Here is a 14169-nt window from a genome sequence, read left to right on the forward strand (position 1 = left end):
CTAACTAGTATTGTGGCAGGGCTGTCTTGATTTGGTCCTTTTAAAAATCCAGAATTCAAAATAGGATTTTCTCTCTGTGTCTGTTGGCCACCTGAGTATTCTGAACTTTGTGCACAAAAATGATGGGTAAAATTCAGTCAGATTAAGGGCTGACTTGAAACTAAATGGCAGAGTATTCAGGGGGTGCAGCAGCTGTTTCCAGAGGCAGCTATGAGGGTGTTTCCCACCCAGTGTGACTTTGCACTCTGCCTTGAGGGGCAGCTTGGCCCTCTGCTCTGTCAGGCTGGCCTGGCCCTGTGCTGGGGACTGACTGACAGAATATGGCACATGTATTAAATAAATGCGGGAGCTTATTATTTATTGCTTTATAACTTTTTTTACTTAATATATTTTGAACATCTTTCTGAGTCAATGGTTAGTAGTCAACAGCATGATTTAAAACAGCTGCATAGTGTTTTATTATGTGTCTGTGCCATAATTTCAATAGCCTCCTTTCTCCTACATGATGTTTAAGATTGCCTACTTTATTATTGATAGTGATATATGATGTATTCTTTTAGCGAATCTTTATAATTAGCACTAATTTTTTTCTTAGGATTAATCTCTAGATGTATAACACCTGAGTCAAAGGGCTTTTGCTATGCATGCTTGATAGCTCAGCCGAGAGTTGCACCGCTCCTATTCCTGCCTGTGGTATGGCTCTTCCCATTTCTTTATTTTCATCTTTGCTCTTTGAGGGCAGGAATTGGCGAGTGCTCTGCTTATTGCTCTATATCAGGTATTCAGTAAATTTTTGTTGAATGAACAGTTAACATTGTTATGTGACTGTATATGGAATTTATTAATGAAACTGCAGGTTGACAGGGTTGTAGGCAAGCAGGAAGGGCTTTCTGCCAGTGTAGACGATGTTAAGTGAAGGGATGGACAAGTCCAGGCACAGGTGTTCTCTCTTCCAGGTGTGCCCTGGAGTCTTTCAGTTCAGCAGCTCATCTGCAGAAGCACCCCTGTGAGAGGGAGTCATCCCAGCTGACGTGTCCACAGGCCAGCATCAGCAGGCTGACTTACATGTCTGAACAAGAGAGCACCTGTCCCGCCACGGCCTCAGATCGTGGCCTGAAGGACCAGCAGGTGGGAGTACTTTTGTTATTTCTTTACTCAGGCTTCTGGAGCTGAAGTCTTACTGATGTAGGACTCAGACTCGAGTTCAGTCCTAATGTCTGTTGCTCTTTTAACTTTAAAATAAGTGTGTATGTGTTTTGCTCGTGCTGGGTAGGCACTACAAGTACAAATATTTTAGCATCTGCCATCAAAAAGCTCTCAGTCTGGTGGAGGCCATGCAAGACATGCCGTGTAGTGAAATGCACTGAGAGAGATTCAGGAGGCGACTGATAATCTGACCAGGTGGCGAGTCCAGGGAAGCTTGGTGGGAGGACTGTCTGGAATCAGGCATGGGGGAGGCAGGGAAATGCAAAACACGCTGCGTTTGAGGGCCCCCAGGAAGTTTGGAATGGCTTCGGTGAATCGTGTACGTGGAGAGAGGAGGGGAGGGCAGACCACGACATCGTGGATGTAACATTTGGGAGTTTGAAGGCTCTTAAGTAGGACACAGACCTGCTCCGTGTTGATGTTTTGAAAGCTCCTTGCAGTGGAGGAGGCACTGAGGGGTGAGGTTAGAACCAGGAGGATTTGACACCAGGTGGCTGGAGTTGTCAGGCTAGGGGCAGCACAGGGTCATGGCCATGGGGGTGGGAGGGAAGCAGAGAGGTCTGAGAGATTTGTGTGGGAGAAGCTAGAATTTTACTACCTAGGTGTGTTTTGTGAACGTGACAGTGTTCAGTTTGTAATGAGCTGCGTATGACTTGCAGGTGTGCAGTGCAGACCTCCTCCGCTAAGCTGTGCCTAAACCTACCCACTAAGTTACTAAACAGAACCACTCGTTTCTGGTCCTGTAAATTAGGAAGAACAATGAATGCAGATTTTCTAACTTTTAATCCTGCATTTCACAGCCACCAAAGTACTTTGTATAAGCCATCCTTTTTACAGAGAGGTAACGTCATGTAGATCTCTATTCTTTGAGAGTATATCAGCATGTTTGCGTTTGTAATACTCACTTTATCTGTGGATAATTTCTAAACATTTTTTGTCACACAGAGTGATGTCACCAGTGCGTTGAGCACCACAATTATTCAGGCCAGTCCAGTTCCGTCTCAGGAGCGGGCTCCAGATAAGTTGAGAGAAAAAAGTCCATTTCAAAGTAGAGGAAAAGGAGCGTTACCGTATATTATCCAGAAGAACTTGGACACAGAAAAAGAAACTGAAACTACTTCTCTGAGTAGCGAACTTGAAGATGTAAAACCGAACTTTAGATCGAGAAGAGAGCTTTCCTCCAAAAGTGAAGATCTGTCAGAAACCACTGTGGCAGGTGTGACCTCAAATCCCAGTGAACTGGACCAGGTCAGCCTGGCTCTGCCAGGGGAGTTGGGCCTCGGCCAGTGGGCCCTGCTGGCCACGCCGCGCCTTCCCGTGTCCCGCCAGGGGCCTGTGCCCGACAGTGGACGCGTGACTCCTGTAGACACGTCTGCTGCCGACAGTGCGTTCATTGGCCAGGGCCCTCCCCAGACCTCCTTGCCCAACACCGAGGGCTGCGGCCCTGCTCCCTCAAGGCAGCACGTGCCCACCTCAGGCCCCATGCTCTCAGCACGCCGTCCCCTCCCCATGGCTCCCTGTGCCCAGCCGAGCTCGGGAGCACTGCCTCGGTGCCAGGCCGGCGGCGCCACAGCCTGCGGGCTCCCGGGAAGCTGTCATCCTGCTGTCACCACAGGAGAGCACATCCAGAATTCTGTGGCCATGGGCCTTTGTCTTGGACAGAACATCAGCTCGGGGCTGATGGCTGCCTCTTCCCTTTGTAACCCGTATTCTAACGCCTTCAATCAGAGTCTTCTAAGTACAGCCAAACCTTTTACTGTTCAGTCTCTTGGTCCAAACTGTGGAATTGATCCATGGGATTCAGCAGTGATGTCAGGATTTGGTAAGATGCTTTTTCTCTGCTACTGCTTGTTGTTGGTTGCTGCTATTTAAAAACTGAATTTTCTCAATTGGGACCATAAAACTAGTTTGTTTCAAGGAGGTACTGATTAGCCTGAATTTCTTGTAAACGTTTTTCTTTATCCTGAATTTGGAACACAGACCATAACATATTTCTGTGCAAGGGTCCCTGAGTGGCCTTAGAAAAACATAAAAACAACGCAGGTAAAACTCCCACTGCCTTTGTCTTTCTGTTTCTCTCTTGTGCTCCAAACTTGGAATTCTGTTGTTGGTTCAACTAGGAAACGTCTAGTATAGAATCACCCCCCTGAAGGAGGGAGTCTTCTGCCAGCTTTTAAGTCTTCAGGGGGTGACTCGTGTGGGAGTGAGAGGCAGCACCATTCCACTCCTGCCCGTAGTGGCTGAGCTGCCTGTGCTCGTGCTGTCACTCTTGGGAGCAGAGCTCGGTGCTGTGCTTTCCTGACACGGTGCTCATGGCAACTGCAGCACGATCAGTTTTGCCTTCTTTTTCTTCTGAAGGAAATTCCACAGTGACCCCGTAAGAATGGTGAAAAGCTTGGTCATCATGTTAAAAATCAGTTAGAGCCTCCGTCATTTCTCATTAGGTTAAGCAGTGGCTTATATTTATAGGAGAAAAAGGGAAGAGATTACTGATAGCAATAACATCTAAGAGTTGATTAGCTGTAAATTTTTTAGTTTGATCAATTTTGATTGTTTTTCCTCATGGGCTGGTTGCCTCAGGAGAAAATTAGTGACCAGTCTCTGCTGAGGCATATGCAGTGTTGGGGACTCCTATTTAGATCTGGGGCACTTTATAAAACCATAGCTCTCGGTGTCAACAGGTAGTCTTCTGTAAAAATTTCCATTTAACCAGTTGTGCTTTTGATGGGGTGTTGGGTATGCATTTTGACTCTGCTTTAACTCTACCCAGGGAAAGTAAGAGTGCCTGAGGAATTGAAGTTTCCTCATGCTTGCTGTATCGGCATCGCGTCACAAACCTACCTTAGTGTCCTGAATCCCGCCGACCGCTGGCTGCAGGTCAGCATCGGGGTCCTCAGCGTTAGTATCAACGGTGAAAAGGTGAGCTTTCGGTGTCTTTCTCCTCTGACTTAGCGATTACAGTACAATTAATGCTGGAGCTCTCCTTTGCCTAGTATTAGTACTTCCTCTTATACCAGGGAGCATGTCCACCACCATATACTTTGCACAGAATCGTTGGAATCGTATCTTTTTCTTGGTTCCCCTTTTGTTGCAGTACTTCCAGTGAAAGTGAAATCTGAATGTGTTTCTCAGATTTCTTCAGGTGTTACTATTTATTTATTAACCATTATGTTTCATTGTTACTTGTTTATAAAATCATGTAAATGTGCTTTTTGTGTTGTCGGCTTAAACCACTGACTGGAGCTCCAAGTTTCTGGTCTCTATTTGTTGGTTTTGTTAAATGTGATTGAGTATAAGTTATTGTCGTTTATTCCAAAAGAAAAAAAAAAGAAACAAGTTACTCTTGCGACCTATGCCTTCATTTAGTAAGTTAATTTATCTGATCATGTTCTTACATGATCTTTTGAAATACCTGGAAACACAGTTTTAACATTAGAACAGGGGTCTCTCGCATGATCAGTTACAGCTGCTGAGGTTCTAGACTCTAGACCCTGTGGGCCTCGATGAGTAGGGAGAGTGGGAAACAACATCAGCAGCTTCTTGCAGACAAACATTGGTGGACAGGTTTACTCTCCCCTCTTACATCCTAGTGGTAACCTTGATTTACCTGATAAAATAAGACTGTCTTCTCTCCCTCTCCCTTTCCCCAGCTTTTCCCCTCTGATCCTGAGGGTAGAGGAAAGTCAGGTGGTTGGAGGAAAGGGTTGAGGGTGAAAGGTGGTGAGATTGGAGGCCTTTTTAGGAGCATGTAGGAAGTAATGATGTCTCTGGAAGTGGGAGTAGAAAAGAAGATCCCTGTTCACAGTGAGGAGGGAGGGATTGGAGTGAGTCAGAATCGTAGACTTGGAGGCCTGACAGTGAACCTTGGAGATCAGTCTAACCCCCTACATTACACAGCTGCAGAGACCAGGTCCCAGGTAATGTCCAGGGTGGGAGGCAGGTCCCAGGGTGATGTCCAGGGCTGGAAGTGCTGCCATTTTCAGCACCCTTTTCAAAAAAAGTGAAGGTAAAAATAACGTATCTTCTAAAGTCCTATGTGAGTTCCCTCGTGGTCCAGTGGTTAAGACTTGGTCCTTTCACTGCCATGGTCCAGGTTCAGTCCCTGGTTGGGAACTAATATCCCATAAGCTGTGTGGCATGGCCAAAAAAAAAAAAGTCCTTATAATTTGACTAACTGTATTTTCCAGGTAATGAGTTATGAGGCCTGGGTATTTTTCAAGAGCTAACATATCTAGATTTGGTAGTTTGAGTGGCTATGAAAAGGGGTCTTAAACTAGTTGATTCTTCTTCCTGATTGTCATTGTGAAGTTATTTCTTAACGGACCATGTGGCTCTTTTTTTAAGGTGGATCTTTCAGCTTATCCTTGTTTAGTTTTCAAGAATAAAGTCATCATAAGACCTCATGCCACAGAAGAGATAAAAGTGCTCTTCATACCGTCTGATCCTGGGATTTTCCGATGTATATTCAGCATTGCTTCTTGGCCGTTTTCAGCTGACGCAGAGACAGTGGCACAGGCAGAAGCACTGGCGAGCAGGGTTGTTCTCACCGCCATTGCCGAGACCCCCGTGATCGAGGTGACTGTAAGCAGGTCTTTGTCATACCTGGCATTTTAATGAGGCTGTTCAACCTTAGAAGTAAAATTTGGGTAAAATGAATTTTTGGATGAATGTGCCAGAAAGTTATAATTGAGCTAAACGTTGACTCTTAATATTTTCTTATTCCAAAATTAAAAATTATTTCTGAGAATTCCCTGGCGGTCCAGTGGTTAGGACTCTGCGCTTACACTGCTGAGGGTGCGGGTTCAGTCCCTGGTCAGGGAACTAAGATCCTGCAAGCCGCACAGCGAGGCCCAAAAAAAAAAAAAAAAAAAAACCTTAAGATTATTTCTTTTGTTTTATAGAAGCACAGATATGCTCGCTAAGATGTTTGTAAGCAAAGTATAACATTAAACCCTATTTTCCAGCTGGTTTCCATTGTATAGTTTGATGTGTGTGGAGGAAAACACCACATTCAGATTATCCTTTCTTTTCTGTACCTGAAGACTCTGCTCGCTGAAAAATTTCCTCTTGTACAGTTGCTCATTTTCTGGAAGTGAAAGAAATTGGGTCTAGCCAGGTTGGGTCAACAAAATGCTTGTAGGATTGCAGGCCTCTTTAGGACACTGGTCTCAGCCCTGGCTGCACATTGGAATAACTAGGGTTTGTTTTTTTTAAAAATTTTAATTAATTTATTTATTTTTTGGCTGCATTGGGTCTGTTGCTATGCATGAGCTTTCTCTAGTTGCGGTGAGCGGGGGCTACTCTTCGTTGTGGTGTGTGAGCTTCTCATTGTGATGGGCTCTCTTGTTGCGGAGCACGGGTTCTAGGCGTGCAGGATTCAGTAGTTGTGGCGCAACAGGCTCAGTAGTTGTGGCTCTCGGGCTCGCAGGCTCAGTAGTTGTGGCACATGGGCTTAGTTGCTCCGCAGCATGTGGGATCTTGCCGGACCAGGGCTTGAACCCGTGTCCCCTGCATTGGCAGGTGGATTCTTAACCGCTGCGCCACCAGCGAAGTCCCTAGATATCATTGTAAACATTTTCAGTGTTGTCAGAGTTTGGACTAAATCCAAAAATTCCCGCATGTGTTTTGGAGGGAATTGAGAAGTCGATAGTGTAACAGTAGAGCTGGTGGAAGGGAGGCTGTGTGTTTTGTAAAGTTGTCAGTTTGTCTTCTTACAGTAACGCAGCCAAGCTATTGCTTTCTTCTGTAGTATATTTGGGTACGTGGACTACCTCAGAAAATTTACTTGTGTAGAAAATAGGAGTTGTAAAATAGCCCCAGGAGTCCTAGGTAAGTTTACCTTTAATGTTGACTGTTTGTGGCTGGAAAAGGCAGTGATGTGAACGTAAGCTGAGATATTTATTAATATATTGTTTTTATAAATCCCTTTTTTCCTATAATTTAGGTAGAAACAGAAAAGAAAGATGTTCTTGATTTTGGTGACTTAACTTATGGAAGCTGGAAAGCTCTGCCTTTAAAGCTGGTAAACAAGACGCACGCCAACATCCCAATTAGACTTATTATTAATGCTGTAAGTACTGTGCTCGGGGAGGAAGCCTTTACAGAGCACACTGACTTAGAGTTGTAGATGCATCTAGTAGCATCCTTGGTTAACTTCTCTTAGGAAAGTAGATATTTTTGTTAAGGATCTGTGAACAAATTTAACATCACACCAACATGACACCATTGGCTCTATTGAAGCGGCTTCTCCTGTTTCTGACAGAACGCCATAGCCTGGCGCTGCTTCACCTTTTCCAAGGAACCCATCCACGCAGCTCTGAAAGCTGTTCCTTATGCCCATGCGATTGCTCAGCTGGCCGCCCCCTCCGTGATCAACCATATGATGCCTGCCAGCGATGACGGACAGGTGAGCTGAGGGATTGAAGGACTGGTTTAGAATTAAGGAGGAAGTTAAGTTTCCAAACTACTTTTCTTTCACTGTGTATTAAAAAATTTTTTTATTTTACAGGATCCAGAATTTCTGATAATTTGGGTTCTTTTCCATAGTCCAAAGAAACAGATGACTTCTTCAGGTATCATGTTTACGTTTTATGGGATTTTCTTTACTCCGTAGCTAAATAAACTACAAAGTTGGGGCTTATTTCTCCTGTCAGTAAATTGTCAAATATTTATTGTAGTTTGTCAGATATCTTTTGTTGTTTTAAAGCTGGGCAGAGAGCATGCTATTTTGGTTCAAACCCATCCAATTATGGATAACCCAAGCAAGCACCACTGAAAATGTTTTGGGATCTTTTCTGTTAATTGATGTTATCTCATCTACCAATTAGATGTTTTCTTCCTTTTTCTCCTCCACTCATTTCTGTTGCTCTCTGAGTTATTTAAACAGTCATTTTAAGATTTTTTTGTGCCCCCTGATGGCATAGTGTTGGACCGTGTGTGGCATTTAGAATTAAATAACTCTGGTTTCTGAACTAAAAGAATAACCTTTTATAGAGATTCTAGACTCAGCAGAAGAATTCTTGGCAAGAGTTGATATAGAAGTTGATAGTCCAAACCCTACACCAGTCATTAAAAGTATCAATCTTCGAGCAAGAACAGGAATAGCCAGGATACACGCTCCGAAAGACCTACAGGTACCCTAAACTCCTCACTTTGCTGTTACTTTATGTTCAGGTTGATTTCATTCCAAGTGTGACATTTTTAAAAAATGCCTGTTTTATCCCATCCTCTAGACTATGCACTTGTTTGCCAGTGTGGCTTCCTCAACAAGGCAGTACTTACCTTTGAAAAATGCTGGGAATATTGATGTCCACTTGGACATCAAGGTAAGAATTTGTGTCGGAGGCTGTAACTTATTTCCTCGGGCTGAGACTGTGAGTGTCTCTTTGGGTTCTGAAGGTTGCTGTGCTGCCGACCTTGTTCGAGGGCTGGGGGCATTGGCAGGGATGGTCAGACAGAAGAATCTGAGCCCGGGCTTTCAGAGCTGGTGTTACACGAGCATAAAACAGAAGATTAGGAAGTTCAGCTGGGATGTCTAATGTAATAGGTACAAGAACCAAGCTCTAGATTAGTTCCTGAAGACCAAGTCATCCTGTGGCTGGGTGGAGGAGAGGGAGCCACATGTGTAGACATCATTTCTGAGTTGTGTGGCTGAGTGAGGGAGTGTTGGTGGCCAGGAATTAGGGATGGGGCAGGGCATAGTTTGTTATGGAAGAGAAGAAAGACGTATCCTTTCCAAGAAAGTAAGATGGCGGGGCATTGCTGGGCAGGGAGCGGGTAAAATACCCAGTTGTGGGGCTTCCCTGGTGGCGCAGTGGTTGAGAATCTGCCTGCCGATGCAGGGGACACAGGTTCGTGCCCCGGTCCGGGAAGATCCCACGTGCTGCGGAGCGGCTGGCCCCGTGAGCCATGGCCGCTGAGCCTGTGCGTCTGGAGCCTGTGCTCCGCAACAGGAGAGGCCACAACAGTGAGAGGCCCACATACCATTAAAAAAAAAAAAAAAAGAAAGAAAGAAAACCCAGTTGTGGTCAGTGAGGGAGACAAGGCGCGTGAGTGTGTGAAAGCCGTGTTTGCACGTCAGCATTGACTTATAATTATGTAAATACTTAGATCCCAGATCAAGGAAGTCACTTTTCAGTGGATCCAGAGAAACTATTCCTTAAACCTGGAGAAGAGCACGAAGTTATAGTTTCATTTTCTCCAAAGGATCCCAAAGCCTGTGAGGAAAGGTAATGTAGGACTGTTGATCATGGCGAATTTGTGCTTCTTTAGGTGTGCTCCGGTCCACAGCCTGAGGGACAGAGTACACGCTTCACCTCGCCTATACAGCTCCGCTTCATCTCTTTCCTTTAGCCTCAGATCTTTCTGCTTACTGAAAATCTCCTTTTAAACCAGCTAGCTGACTAGAAAGTAAGAAATCACTATTTTCAAGTATATTCTGACAAAAGTAAATAATAACACGTCAATCTTGATGTTTCTCACTAACTTATTCTCTCTCACCAAGGAAATCATCAGTTGACCTTGTCAGTTGTTAAAGATACTTTTCCCCACCCCTTTTCCAGGCCAATGACTTTTTGGCACCCAAATCATAAGTGAATATCACTTTACAGTGGTCAGAGCACCCTTGTCACCAGCTTTTGAACTTGCTTGATAAATGTAGCTTAGGCCGCTGTCCTCAGACACACGTGGCCCATCCCCTGCCTGGTTGCCGAGCCCCTGCCTGGTTCCTGAGCCCCCGCCTGGTTCCCGAGTGCCTCACTGTCCTCCGCCTGCTGGGCCCTTGGTGCAGAGGTACTGGCTGCTCAGATGTAAACACTTGTGCCGGGAGTACTCGCCCGCCCTTGCCCACCGGGCCCCACCCAGGAGGCTTTCCTCATCCCTTCCCAGATCCCTCCCTGTCTCCCGTGGCCCATGCACTTCTCTCCCGCTGTGCTTGTGGCGTGGGCCTGTGGCATGTACCCTTCTCCTTCTCTTTTCTCCTCTGGAATGTAAGCTGTGAGGGTGAGAATGCAGTGTAGCCTCAGCACCGACCAGGTTAGTCTCTTGGACAAAGGAAGCACATAGGACAATAGTTGTCGAAAGAATTGAATTCTGAATATTGAACTTAGATGGTTTTCTTTGTTAGGATCTTGAAAATATTTGTGCAGTCGTTTGGCCCTCAGTATGAAGTGATGTTAAAAGGTGAAGTAGTTTCTTCAGGAAACAAGCCTCTGACGCCTGCATCTTGCTGCTCAGATATTCCTTCGATTTTATCCAACAAGCAGTTTCTGGCGTGGGGAGGTGTCCCTCTGGGCAGGACACAGTGAGTATACACTGTAGCCGTTATCACCTAATGCTACTCTTCCCTGTGTTGATGATGACCATGTTAATGTTTTTAGAATTGAAATAAAACTATCATATTCATTATTCATCCTATCATGAATACAAATTTTTTAGTAAAATTTTTACTTGTTTTTAAAATACAAGCGAAAAAAATTAGGTTTCAGTTTTCTTAAGCTCTCTGGTGAATTCTGTGCTAATGACCAAACTTAGGCAATTAAGTGTGTCTTCATTCCTTCTCTGTAAAGCCCTGGGGACTGGTGGGAAGAAGAAATAATCAGAGACGTTGCATCTATTTAAGGAGTTAGAGTCTAGTTGATGAAGGGGCACGTGTTCTTTATGCAGCTCTCAGTGAAGACCCCCTCTCAGCTAGACTCCTGAAATTTCCTGCATGGCCGTGAGTTTGAGGAACTGTGCTCTCGTCAGTAGCTCCTATGCCTGTGCAGTCAGTCCATCTCTAAACACTGCACTTGGTTTTTTGTTTTTAAACGATTTTTTTAAAATTTATTTTTATTTTATTTATTTTATTTTTGGCTGCATTGGGTCTTCGCTGCTGCACACGGGCTTTCTCTAGTTGCGGCGAGCGGGGGCCACTCCTCACTGTGGTGCGCGGGCCTCTCACTGCGGTGGCTTCTCTTGTTGCAGAGCACGGTCTCTAGGCGTGCAGGCTTCAGCAGTTGTGGCACGCGGGCTTCAGTAGTTGTGGCTCGCGGGCTCTAGAGCGCAGGCTCAGTAGTTGTGGTGCACGGGCTTAGTTGCTCTGTGGCATGTGGGATCTTCCCAGACCAGGGCTCGAACCCGTGTCCCCTGCATTGGCAGGAGGATTCTTAACCACTGCGCCACCAGGGAAGCCCTGCACTTGGTTTTAATTGGCTTTGTTTTTATGAAAAAAAAATATTTTTCAGAAAGTCTTTCCCAACCATTGTGCCTGTGGAAGGCTTTTCTCAGGTGTGCTGATAACCAAAGGTCTTAGATTTTATTCTGAGGTTAAACCCAGCAGCCTTTCCCTTTTAACACAAGGTGCACAAGGCATAGACCACAGCTTAAATAATTTAACTGCCAGTCTTCAAAATTTGAGTAAAATGGAGATTTATTTATGTATTCTGTATTCTCCAATGAAGAGAGGATTCATATATTTTCAAAGACTGAAGGATTTTCATCCTGCCAGCCAGTTGCTATTCATACATCCATTCTACTTGCACTGTAAGTTTTTTTAAAGTAAGGTTAGTTCAGTATGCTGTTTAAAAGACTACTTTGTGCAAATGAGTCTCTTAAAGTAAAAAATCTGAGCAATGTGCTTAGGACCCTTGTTTCCATGAAAGATAGGTTTTGGAGCTGAGGATGGTATTAACTTTAATGACTTAATGAATTTGGTAATTTGAATTTTCATTGATTACTATTTTATAAGAGATAATTCCTATACATAGAGTATGAATAATAAGGGCAGCTAAGGAGCTATAATAGGAGAGAGATTAAACCCAAAATCTTCTCTGATAAGGTGAGTCTTGAGCATACGTTCTCTGAAATGTAGAGTTCTGGGACTGTGGAGGCACTTCCAGGCTGCTCAAGGGGCCTGTGCAGTCCGTCCATCTCCAAACACTGCAGTCAGTTTTAATTGGCTTTGTTTTTATGATTGTAGCAATATCCATGGAGGAAAACCACATTTAAGATGTGTCATTGTTTCTAGGCTTCAGAAACTAGCTTTAAGAAATAATTCTACATCTTCAGCCCAACATTTACGACTGCTCATTAGAGGACAAGACCAGGACTGCTTTCAGGTCTGTGGAGTGCATGGCTCTGTTCTGTTTCACGTTCTGTCTAGATCCAGGACACTTAACACGTGTAGGCCATCTCGTGTTCTTAGTCTTCGAGGAGTTCATGTTAATGGTATGTTTTATTTGTGCTGCTGCTCTGTTTTATGCAGAGATTTTTTTTTTTAATTGTAGTTTCAGCACACTTTTGGTTCAGAAGAGCGATTGACCAGTAACTGTGAGATCAGGATTCGTCCAAAAGAAGACATTTACATCTCTGTGTTATTTGCACCTACTCGATTATCTTGTATGTTGGCCAAACTAGAAATTAAACAACTTGGAATTCGATCACAACCAGGCTTTAAGTTCACGGTAAGATAATTTTATAGCTTTTTTTTCCCTCCCATGGAGTTTATGACATGTTGTAACTATTGGTTAAATATTGGTAAATTACATATACTCTGCTTTTTATAAGTCAAAATATATGATTACCTAGATTTACAAACAAGTTAGGGAGTAATTATATACCTTGTAGGACTACCCTATTTTAAAAGCAGCCACCATAGTATTCCTGTAAGTAATGGTCTTGTCTAATGCTTGTAAGTTTCATTTCCGTTTGAAAATTTTGAAATATACTCAACTTTTTAGAAATCCATTTTTTGGTAAATTCAGATGGAAATGTTTAAGATGTTGACTTTCCAAGTAAATTTTATTCTTTCAGTTCAGCAAAGTATCTGTTGACGTCATTTGTTAGACTCTGTTCTGTATACCAGGGATACAAAGACAAGAGCTTTTCTATTTTGTTTCTTCCCAGCATAATTTCAAAAGATTTCAAGTCATTTCTTTAGCTAGATTCAGGGCACTAAGAGAGAAAAGTGATGAATCCTGGAGGAGAGGAAAGAAGGACAGGGTAGTTGGATGAAGCCTGAGCTCCCTGAAAGTAGCTAAAAACCGAGCAATTAGTTGGCAGTGGGGCTGGGACTACGATGTTGGTCGTTTCCTAGTGTCAGAGTGGACATGTGATAAATTATAAGATTAACAACACCTAAAAGTTTTTTTAAAAAGGATGGATATTTATGGCATATTTACCTTTATTTGATGCTGGAGCTGGACACACTCTCTGTGGAGCTCTTCACATGGCCCCGTGAGCTTTGGTGGGGAGAGGTGTTAAAAGGTGTAAATGGCCATTTTCAGAACAAGGCCTGCAGAGCAGCGGTTCTCAACCAGAGACCGTTTCACCATCCAGGGCATACTTGGTAATTTCTGGAGACATTTGTGGTTGTCACACTGGAAGCGGGAAAAGGTGCAACTGGCACCTGGTGAGTAGAGGCCAGGGGTGTGGCCAGACACCCACAGTGCACAGGGCTCCCCACGTCAAATGGCCCAGCCCAGGGGCCATTGTGCCGAGGCTGAGAAGCCTGCTCTAGATGGAATTTATTTTATTTCATTTATTTTTATTATTTTATTTTATTTATGTTACATTACAAGGCTTGCGGGATCTTAGTTCCCAAACGAGGGATTGAACCCGGGCCCCCGGCAGCGTAGTGCAGAGTCCTAACCACTGGACCACCAGGGAAGTCCCTGAGAAGCCTGCTCTAGAGCAGCAGTTTCTTTGGTTGAAACTTTGGGTCAGAGGGCATTAGTCAGATTTCATTTTATTTAATCATTCTTTTTCTTAACCTTTTAGTCAGTAATTATTTGTGACTCCTTAGACTTTTTTTAAAATTTATTTATTTGTTTTTATTTTTGGCTGTGTTGGGTTGTCGTTGCTGTGCGCGGGGCTTTCTCTAGTTGTGGCGAGGGGGGGGCTGCTCTTGTTGCGGAGCACAGGCTCTAGGCGTGCAGGCTTCAGTAGTTGTGGCACGTGGGCTCAGTAGTTGTGGCTTGTGGGCTC

The 14169-nt window shown here is 44.2% G+C and overlaps 1 protein-coding gene across 12 annotated transcripts in view; it reads left to right on the forward strand.

Annotated features, from left to right (window-relative positions):
- CEP192 (centrosomal protein 192) overlaps positions 1–14169 on the forward strand; it is a 104577-nt gene that overhangs the window by 45062 nt on the left and 45346 nt on the right. For 9 of the 12 annotated variants that reach the window (XR_003677247.2, XM_028480408.2, XM_028480409.2 and 6 more), the window contains 13 exons: positions 957–1128; positions 2152–3028; positions 3977–4125; positions 5551–5781; positions 7151–7276; positions 7469–7612; positions 7715–7778; positions 8200–8339; positions 8439–8531; positions 9316–9434; positions 10331–10507; positions 12164–12302; positions 12471–12647. Coding sequence is in view for 11 of the 12 variants with exons in the window: in XM_028480408.2 (XP_028336209.1) it covers positions 957–1128; positions 2152–3028; positions 3977–4125; positions 5551–5781; positions 7151–7276; positions 7469–7612; positions 7715–7778; positions 8200–8339; positions 8439–8531; positions 9316–9434; positions 10331–10507; positions 12164–12302; positions 12471–12647 (2608 nt within the window). In the remaining variant the exon portion in view is untranslated. The remainder of the gene's footprint in view (positions 1–956; positions 1129–2151; positions 3029–3976; positions 4126–5550; positions 5782–7150; positions 7277–7468; positions 7613–7714; positions 7779–8199; positions 8340–8438; positions 8532–9315; positions 9435–10330; positions 10508–12163; positions 12303–12470; positions 12648–14169) is intronic. The other 3 variants (XM_024120821.3, XM_024120820.3, XM_024120828.3) reach the window with 1 other exon arrangement.

This window comes from Physeter macrocephalus, chromosome 19 (genome assembly GCF_002837175.3).
Source record: "Physeter macrocephalus isolate SW-GA chromosome 19, ASM283717v5, whole genome shotgun sequence".
NCBI lineage: Eukaryota > Metazoa > Chordata > Mammalia > Artiodactyla > Physeteridae > Physeter > Physeter macrocephalus.